This window comes from Cariama cristata, unplaced genomic scaffold (genome assembly GCF_000690535.1).
Source record: "Cariama cristata isolate BGI_N322 unplaced genomic scaffold, ASM69053v1 scaffold2962, whole genome shotgun sequence".
Taxonomy (NCBI): Eukaryota; Metazoa; Chordata; class Aves; order Cariamiformes; family Cariamidae; genus Cariama; species Cariama cristata.
The window spans coordinates 77,607-87,930 of record NW_009603098.1 but is presented as its reverse complement, the minus strand read 5'-3'; the positions used below and the strand labels follow the sequence as shown (position 1 = coordinate 87,930).

Genomic DNA, 10,324 nt, shown 5'->3' with positions numbered 1-10,324 from the left:
TCATACTGGCAAGAAAAAGCCCATGCATCCAAATCCCTTATTCTCTTCATTTTGCTGTCTAAGAGGGACAAATTCCTTAATTCCCTAGAGCTGCTATATAGCTATTCTTTAAAAATATATTAATTTTAAAAAAAAAAAATCCTCCTTCAAATTTGGGAAGCCCTTTTTAGGAGAATAATGGCAAGTCCATACTACCCTTTGTACCATAATATCTATAATCGGGGAAAAAGCGGCACAGTTAATAAAATACAGTAATTTTCTCATAAGTGAAATATCTTTTAAAATTATTACAGAATTCTCCTTACTAATTTCCATATCCTGTACTCACATTTTCTGTATATATATTTTTTCTATCTCAAGTACATTTAGGTGTCAATTAAATTTGAAATATCTACATTTGTCAGCATTTCATTTTTGGCCAGTGTGATGTGCTGCTGATTTGTCCATGCATCCTGACACATGAAAAAAGCTCCTGAGATGCAGATCTTCCTCATTAAAAAAGAAACCCATACTATCATAATGGTACGCAGAGCCATGGAGCGCATCCCCAGCTTTATTGCACTGTGTTTCTGACATGATATTTAAAAAGGAACAGCCACGGCTGTCAGTACTGTCATATGCTAGTGCTAACCGAAGACATGTTAAACTAAACATTAGAAAGAGATCAGCAAGTCATCTGCATGGTAACTCAGCTAAGAGATTAGGTAGGCAGGAGCTGGTGCAGTCATGTGGAGATGATGAGGGTTGTAGCTGTGACGGACACATCCTTTTTTCCCTCGAAGACTGCAGCAGTGCCTGCCTTGTAGCCGGGCTTGCTGTGACCTGCCTTTTCAGCGACAGCTCTTTGTGTATGAAATTCTAGCAAGTGGTGGGTGGCAGACTGCGGGAGAGTCGCCGAATTGGGTTAATGAGGGAATAGGCACTTTTTTGGGATTTGACTGCCTCAAGCTAATAAAAAATTTAAACTTGGACAATTTTAGATTGTTCATCCCTTATCTTGGACCAAAATCTCTTACAGAGCATGCCAACGGTGAAACTTAAGTGCTTGCTTTTTTCTAATTATGAGATCCCACTTTCATTTAAGGAGCCTTGCAACAGCAACAAAACCAGCGCGTATTAACTTGCTATGTATTTAATCTTATTTGCACCGAGCTGAACTGAAGTGCAATTGATGATCTAGCCAACAAGATCCTGCTTTATTTCTTCATAGTCTGTTCCCAGTTTATTTAAGATGTGCACGCAGACACAATGCATTTCAATTTAGCATGGTCTGAGGGCAGACAAAAGGGATTAGTCAGTGCTTTAAGGGCAGCTGCACCAATACTTTTGTTATATCCAGTTACCAAACATTTAGTGTACTGGCAAGATATGTGGAAATTCAATATCGCTCTTGATTTCTGGAAATAATTTTAGATTTTCTGGAATCATGTTAAATGGTAATTTACTCTCCTAAGGCAAAAAGACATGTGGATATAAGTTCAAAGAAGAAGTATTTTTAAGATATCTTTGATTTCTGATTTAGGTGGAGCCTTTTGTTAATGTAAATTTAAATTTTTTGGATAATAGTCACTTTCTTTGGAAAAAAAAAAAGATTAAAAATAATGTTATCGCATATTTTTCCTATTGCAGTGGCACCACCTCACTTTCCCTGGATGCCTATTATAGCAGAAGAGAGGAAAAGAACAGCTACAGAACAGCTTTAATTGGAGTACCACAGACTCTGATTTGACACTATCAGCTGCATCCACTGCCACCACTATTTTAGACATTTTATTAATTAGCTCTGACCTAATTGTGAATAAACATTTATTCACAGTGGCAGCTCAGGCCCTCTTGAGCTGTCACTTGCATTGTCCACCTTTTCTTTTTCTGACCTAATCTTTTAGACTGATTTTCATAACTTTATTATATAGTTACTTAGTGATTGAGACAAAAGACCTAAGAGAGTGAAGGCTGATTATGAATTCAAGTGCCACTAGAGGCAGTTTGTTAGTATGCCTGTACGATAGAGGCAACAAATCAAATTCTTTCTCTTTTCTATCCATGCTTTTGGTCCTGTTCTGATTTCAGCATGTCCTCGTCTTATCTGTAACGTACGTAGTGATGCGATACATCTGCATTGCTCTACGATGTCTACAGGTTCGGGACCTATCCTTTGTTCCACATGATGAGCCTGATTCTGCTTACACTGAAATAACAAATTTTGTTCTGGACCTCAGTAGTAGCAAAATTAGGCACCCATCCCAATTGTGTATTGCTTTGTGTCATTCACAATGTATATTTTGATTCACTACAATAACTAGGATATTATCAGTGATATGTGGTTTATAAAATGAAGATGTTTTGGCAGAGACTTCATTTGGACAGCTATAAACAATGTTTGCTTTATGATCCTAGTGATTATTTTTCCATTGTTCTAGTGATGTGGGGAAGAAAAATGAGACCTGTAAATGATGGTGTCTGGCAACATCCATCAGTGTTGTTCAGCCTGTTGTTCGGTCCATAAGACATACAAAGGTGGTTTATAATGCCGTTGAAAAGAGGGTTTTTTTCTTGGTTGTTTTTTTTTTCATTTCCACTCATGCACACTTAAATATGCCAGAACACAACTGAAATGGGGAGAATAAATAACTGTTAAACATTTAGTATATGTTTTATTATAAGTGCATATAGTTTTGGTGGCTCTACACAATATTGTCCTTGATTTTTAGTAGACTGAAAAGCACTGGGCTATGGTGTAGAGGCCTCTGATTAGTACTGGTAAATCTTGATGTGCCTTTACTGCTTTCAGTTACTTGTGAAGCATTTGTCTTAATTTGTGAGAATATATTTTCTGTAAGCTCTTTTGCCATCCAGAGCCTCAGTGTTTCAGAAGGGAATGAACAGTGGACCTTGCTTCATACTTCACTAAACATTAGGATCTTTTAGCATTACAAATGAGGCAATATTTGCTATTAATTTCTTCATACTCTTCAACCTCTTTTTCCAGTATATTTCTGCTTAAGTACCCCGCTCCTGTACTCTTGCCTCTTATACTAAAGCTGATAGTGCATTTAGTTGTTTAAAGTAGTGATAGCCACTTCTGAATTTGCTCCAAGGGAAACAGGGAATCTTAGAAGCCTCTCCTCTATGCAGAAAAGAGTAATTTGCTGGGTTTTAGGTTAAAAATGAAGTGAAGCCACGGATAGCTACAGTAAATAATAGGAAAAAAACAAATCATAAATTCAGCAAACTTTAAATATTTTTCTTTTATCCCCCAACCAGTGTATGTTTACCCAGACCTATATAGGCATGCACAGTTAGTTTTACATTCACTAAAAACTTGGGCATTGTCTTCATTAGGTACAAGAGCAAATCCTGGAGGTCTGACCTCTGTGTATAAAATAAAGATGACTAGTAACGTTCTTGTTAAAAGTCTGGTGAAATGTTTTTGGTGGTGGTTGGGTTTTTCTGTTGGTTTGGAGTTTGTTTAGTTACAGCTAAAGCGTGTTTCCAGAGGCACTTCTGATTTTAAGAAGTTTTCATCTGAAAGGTTTTTTGTTCCAGGCCGCTGCTAACAAATTCACAGGTTGGTAGTTACCATCCTGTGATGCAGGAGAAATTAGCTGGAGTCCCATTTCTGCCAGACTTTGAAAGTAGTTAACCATTGAGGAAAGAAACATATACATCTTACTTGACAAACTGCATTTCATATAAAACCTTGGACAGTTTTGGTTTTATTCTAATGTGAAGCAATTTCAGATCTCAAAAATAGATACAAGGAGATACTGTTACCCTGAAGTCAGCTCCTCTCATATATCAGACTAATGTCAGTCTAAGTATCTGTAAAGCAGAGAGGTAGATCTAATATTTGTTCGCTTGTAGTCAGAGCTCGGAGAATCTGAGGAACAAAAATGGATTTCTAAAGGACAAAAAGATACCCATCTCTCTCTAGAAAACGTAGTGGGGAAAAGGTGAGTTTCTGTCTTGGCTTTTTTTGCCATACGGGTGTGATTGCACATCTTAGCACCCTTCCCGATCAGATGGCACCCCAGGCATTTTTAGAAGAGTTGTGTTTTGTGCCTGAAAAGTAGAGCTCAGCGTTTACCTGCAGAGCTCTTTGCGGTGCAGTCAGTCACGTACAGAAATGATTTAGAGCCTACGAATCACTTGGTTTCTCTCTCCTCTGGAGCTTTGAATGTGACAACTTGATAACTTCCTTTTCTCTTCCTGTTCCCTCAGCCTCGTAAAGCCTATGCGACACTATACAGTCTTCCTCTCTGAGGACTCTTCTGATGATCAGGAAGAGGATCCTGTCTCTGGCTTCTCTGAAAACTTTTTCTTCTCTGCTCCTTTTGAATGGTCTATCCTTTCTTCTTTCATTGTATTAGATTGGTCTTCGAACGATGGTTTTTGCATTGGTCAGGGTGCCTGCTCCTGTACTTGGGATTTTGGCAGTGCTCTTGCAGTCTCTGTATGGCACTTGATGAATGTTCAGCATTGCTCCTGCTTGTTTGTTTTGATATTTAGCTGCATGCAAAAGCATACTCCTGCATGAAACACTGTGCAGCAATGGTTTTACATCGACTCGAGCTCTGTGGGATGTAACCCTTCCACTTGCCCTTTGTTCCAATGTGCTGCTTGTGTTCCCGTCCAAACCTTCTGCCGTTCTTCCTTGTGCAGTGCTAGGTGTGCTTGTTGGATTGTCTTGTGAGCCTTATTTCAGTGCCGTTACCGGCTTTTTGTAGTGTCGCTTGCTTGGTCCCAGCCTCTCTGTTCTGTTGAGTGCCACGTGCGCAGTGACTATGGGGAGTCGCCACGCAGATGTCCTCCGGGGGTTTTGAGTGCAATCTGACGTAAAATTATACAAGAAACAAGAAGCGGTTTGTTGGGTTCACTCACCGTGTTATTTGTATCCAACTTTTTAATTTGTAAGTTGTTGTAGATTCCCAAACCTCTGTAACTTAGTCTTGCCTAGTTTTGAAACACGGTGCTGAGCAGCTTGGCCATACCGCAAGTACCCGTCTGCGAGAACTGTACGGTTAAGCGTTGGCTGCAGGATGCTGCCACCTGCCCAAGGCACCCGCGGCAGGGGAACGAGCGTTGCCTGCCAGCTCCCCTTCACCTGGCCAGTCTTGCCAGGGGCCCGAGCGTATGTTTGAGGTGTCTGAGAGGAACGCTGTCCCGTGCAGGGTGCTCATGGATTCAGCTGTACTAAATACCTCGTACTGAGTGCTTGAAGACACCAGCCCCGGAGGGCTGTCTTGAGCCAAGGCCTCACTGAATGTCATCCGGAGGATTTGTTCTTTCCAAGCCTCACCTGCTTGAGGATTTCTAGGGGGAGAAAGGGAGATAAATTGCACAGAATTACACTCATTCTTTTCACAAATACAGTTACTGCCTTGACCAGAAACTGTAGGAAGAGGTACCAGGGCACTGTGAGCTTCAGAAATCTGTGTGATGCCAGCTCCGGGCGCTGGGGGATGGATGCCCAGTCGCATCTGAGCAACTGGAGCTGCCAGATGCAGTTGTGTTAGACTAGGCTGGAGAAGGAGGCTGCCAGTTTGATAGTGGAGTCTCCAGTTGCTAAAATTCATTGTGTGATGCGGAAGGGCAGGTTCAGGGACCGACAGGGAAGGGACGTGACTGCAGGCGGTTGGGCATGGGGAGACAGACGTACAGGCTCAGCAGCAAGGGGCCAGAAAAACGTTCCCACTCTCTTGTGTTTGGGGTGGAGGAGGCCAGGCTGGTACAAGGGTTGGTTTGCAGAATACTCCTTGGGGGGCTTTTTGCAGTGTGATCTAATGCTTAGCAGATGAGCAGATATTATGTGAAAGACTAAAGATATGAGCGAGATTTGCAAGCTCACCCTCTTCTAAGGACATGTACCATCAGCTGTCTGTCTTGTACTTGCATTATTACATTCTTGTGTTGCCAGCTGAATGCCTGCTATTTATGTGTTGATGAATGAAGTAAGATGGGCTGTTTACAAATTTGCATGGTATAGATGTAGTATAACAGGATATGGAAAGAGGAGGAGGGTTCTTCCATACTGTGTTTTTGCAGGTCTCACAAATATTTTCTTTTAATTAAAACCTTGTTTAAATGCCACAGTAAAACTGGCTGCCAGTCAAATGCCAATCCCCACAGATATGTATGGCACTTCTTGTTATTAATTGGATGCACATTATGCTGCTGTTCTCTGTACACAGAACCAATATGCAAATCTGCTGGTGTTCATTTTTTTGCTGAGGTATGTGCAAGAAATGCATCCCGCTAACTCGGGCTTGGCTGTAAATGTAAAATAGGTGTCTCCATAATGGATTGTGGTGTTTCTTGATAAGATGACACCAATGTAATCATTGGAACTCTGCACGGTGTTCCCAATTACTGCAGGAAAACACTGAATTATGTTCTGTGCTGAGTCCGCTGGAAGCAAGAGGATGTAAGTGCCTGCGAAACACGGGGCACTTTGCAGGGCACTTGCTCTGGCTCCTTGTGTGAAAGGACTGAGCGCAGCAGCAGGGCCAGACTGCCAAAATGGAGAGCTCGCCTCTAGTTATTCCTGCTCCGAGAGACTGCCCTCATCAGCCTGTCTGTAACTGCATGATCACAGCTTTCCTCTGAGTACTTCCCACTTACGTCTTCTTCCTTTCTGAAAACCCTTGAGTACTGCCAAGTCATCTTTGTACGTCCTTCTGCCCTTGGTCACTTTGCTCACACACCTGCCGTTCACGAGGCGCTGTAAGCTGTATTTTGCCACCCAAAAGTTTTTTGTAAAGCCATCCAGCTCCTTGTAAAAAAAAAAAAAAATTAGAAAGATGGTCATTTGTGACATGATTTTTGTTTCTCTCCTAGGCCTCAGCCATACCGGGCCCTGAAAGAATCCGATAGTGCTGATGGGGAAGAGGCGATCAGTCCAGAAAAATCAAAAGAGCCTCTGCCTCCAAGCCCTCTGCTCTCCAGCAAGGCCACAGAAATCAACCTCCTTGAAGACATTTTCCCTAACTTAGAAGTAGAAACACAGCCTCAGCTTCTCAGCCAAGCTAAGAGCCTAGAAGACCTGCGGACTCCCAAAGAAGAGGGAGATCAGCGATGCACGTTTGATTACCAGGTTTGGACAGGGTTTCACGTGCGCTGGGGTTTTGCACAGAACTAAGGCTGGCTGTCTTCCATTATTCTCTGAGGAACATTTTTGTATTATTGGGTAGATTTTCCAGGCATTTGTTCATGTGTCTCAAAATTCATTTCTGAATTAAGAAATTACTGGAATGGGACAGTAACTTCTTCCACTAAAACCACAGCCCTTGCTTCTAAAGGAGGAAATATTTGCCCTGTTCCTCATAATCTCTTTTGTCCATTGGCTATCCCACACAGTTGTCTTTGAAGCTGATGCTCAGCAGTGAGAATGAATACCTGGGAATTTTCAGGGCCCCACCGAACTGCATGGTTTTAAATGACCTTCTTTGAATCTGACCGTTTTGGTCTAGGCATTGTTTCAACAATCTGTATTGTAGAAGAGAGATTCTTTATAAGGAACTTCACTGAATATATGCAGCTTAGAAAGTGCCAAACTAAAGCAGACTCTGAGATGTTCATATGACATGAAAGAAAAGAATGTCATTTCTACCTTATAATAATATTTAATTTAGTGTTATATCCAGATATTTCATTTGACAGCTTTTTCCATACAGCAATTAAGGCTTTTCAATTTCTGTACCTTCGATACAGGTACGCACTTCTTACTTGGCTAACAACAGATGCCACAATATGTCACAGCTGAGCAACTCATGAGAGGCAGAACTGAAATTAGAACCACAGAGTCCTGCTCCTGATTTCGTGTCTGTCCTCCCAGGCTGCATGCTGTTGTCCCTCTCCAGTGTTCGCAGTGGGTGGACAGATCCTCTTCCACTCGTAGCTCAGCAGCCTGTCTTGACTTTATGCTCTATGTTGTGAGGAGATCAGTAAAAGTTAGCTTTTAATTTTTTTACGCTTTCTTGCAGAGAATGGATCTTGGTGTGTCGGAGAGGAACAGGATTGTGCCAACCATGAAGCTCTCTCACCCTTACAACAAGCTGTGGAGCATGGGTCATGACGATATGGCTATTCCTACCAAGTATTCCCAAAGCTCACCGGAAAGGCCCTTGACTGCACTTGGTAACATGCCACCAGTCACAAGGAGACCCCGGAGCAGAGACAGCATTCTGGCTCCTGCAGAAAAGGATGAATTAAATCCTGCCGTTCAAGGGAACATCACCATTCCTAGGCCACAAGGAAGAAAGACTCCTGAACTGGGGATAGTGCCACCACCACCAGCACCCAGGGCTTCCAAGCATCAGACTCCGTCTGGGCCAAAAGAAATTCTCACCACCCACGCTACAGGACGTAGCCATTTGGTTTCAGATCTTATCCCAGAGCCCTTTGGAGTTGGTAGTGCGTCCTTAGACTCTGAAATCCAGCAGCCTGTAAATTATTCCTCTCATCCATCTCAGCTTTTCTCCAGTGCTACCACCACTGCTGAGATGCTCCAGCCTGTCAAGGTGAAGACAGAAAATACAGGTAATGAAAGCGACTACCTTCTTAATCTCCTGGACCCATTAAAAACTGCCAGCTGGCAAAGCAGTGGCCCGCAGCAAGGTCCCCGCAGCCTGCAAGGCTCAGCCACTCCACCTTCTGCAGCTGGCTTTGTCTCGGTGGCAAGTGACTTTGTGCCTCCTCCAGCTGCACCATTTGTCCAGCCACTTGGTTATCCTTCCCCAACACCACCACCTTTTTTACAGCCATCTCCGAATCCATTTACGCAGACAGTGCCGGGCGCTCTTTCAGTGTCTCTGGTTAGACCCCCAAGGGGCTCTTTCACCCCCTCTTTAGGTCACGCTTACAGCTCTAGCTTCATAACGCCCAATTCTAGCTTCTACCCACCACAAAGACCTCAACCAAACATTTCAACACTATCCATGCCAAACTTGTTTAGCCAGGCTCCAGCTGTGCCACCAGCTAGCTCCTTCCTGCTGCGGAGCCACAGCCCTTCTCCGAGTAGCTCTCTACAGCCAGCGTGTTTAAGTGGTCCTTCTAAAACCAGAACGTTACAGGTGGGCCAGTCCAGCTCAAAGGTAGATCCCAAACAAGCGCTAGCTCTCCTGTCTAATGAACCCCCTTTGATCCCTGCCAGGCCAGCTAAGGGCTTAGAGTCAGTGTTACAATCCTCAAAATCTGAGGAGACAAAAGATCCATTTGAAGATTTGTTAAAAAAGACAAAGGAAGACGTGTCGTCCACACCAGGTAAGGTTGAACAGCTCAGAAAGCGATGGGAAACCTTTGAGTAAGGCTCCCAATGGCCTTTTGATGTCCCTTTGCGATTGACAGGGGCGGGGGGGGGTGTTAGTTTTTTGTTGTTTTGGTTTTGTTTGGGGGTTTTTTTGAGCCAGCATAAACCCAAGCATTTCTTTTATGGAAGGCTGAGCCAGGATAGCTGCAGGACCATCACCATGCTGCAATTCACACGGGAGTGCTTTTTGCCCAGAGTTCAGAGTCCCCTGTTGTCCTGGTCCCTGCAACTGCTTCCTCACTCTCTGCCACTGAAAACCCCCGGGACTCTTGCACTGACCAAAGCGTGAAGGGGGTTGGGGTTGGGGTTGGGTTTTGGGTTTGGTTTCGTTTGGTTTAGTTTTCCACCCGTAGCTTTTCAGACAATACTACTGATGCAGAAGTTATGCCTTCCCTTTTATTTTCAGTCCTTAGCACAGCTGGGAGCATGACACGGTACACTGTACTAGTGGGTTTTTTCCTGCCTGTGTGAAGGGTGTTCAATTTTTCTTGCGTTATGCATATAGCTGTAATGTTTTGCTTTCACTCGTGAAGTGCAGCAAACAAACCCACGGAATGAATCCATTAGGCTCCAAGTTTGTCCTGTCTTGAAATACAGACAATCAGTTAGGTTATGCTGTTGGACGAGCTTTTGTTACAGAGTTTTGCTTTCCCTGCCCCAGTACACTGACACGGAGAGGTAACGGGGGCCTCTCTGGTGCAGAATGGTCACAATTCCTTGTTGCAGCAGAGCCACAGCCCAGAGCAGTTGCTCGGGGTTTGGTCCTGCAGCTCTGTTGGGAAACTGGAAACACCAGCAATTGGTTTTCTTTTTTTTTGGGGGGGGAGGGCTTGGTTTATTTGTTTGGTTTTGTTAAGTACAGCAGAAAATAGAGGCCATAAAGAGCATCCTAGTTCTTATATATGTGTATGTTAATATTATGTATAAATATTATAAATGGCAGAATATGAATGGGATGTAACAAAATCTTACTTGATTATTACAAACAAATGAAAAAAAAAAAAAAAGAAAAAAAAT

At 43.1% G+C, this 10,324-nt stretch overlaps 1 protein-coding gene across 1 annotated transcript in view; it reads left to right on the top strand.

Moving 5' to 3' along the window:
* LOC104157625 (DENN domain-containing protein 1A-like) overlaps window positions 1-9,305 on the top strand; it is a gene marked incomplete at its 5' end in the record, with an annotated part of 122,653 nt that extends 113,348 nt beyond the window's left edge. Inside the window, 2 exons of the mRNA XM_009695036.1 lie at window positions 6,838-7,093; window positions 7,983-9,305. Of these exons, the coding sequence (XP_009693338.1) occupies window positions 6,838-7,093; window positions 7,983-9,305 (1,579 nt within the window). The remainder of the gene's footprint in view (window positions 1-6,837; window positions 7,094-7,982) is intronic.
* Between the last annotated feature and the right edge of the window lie 1,019 nt (window positions 9,306-10,324).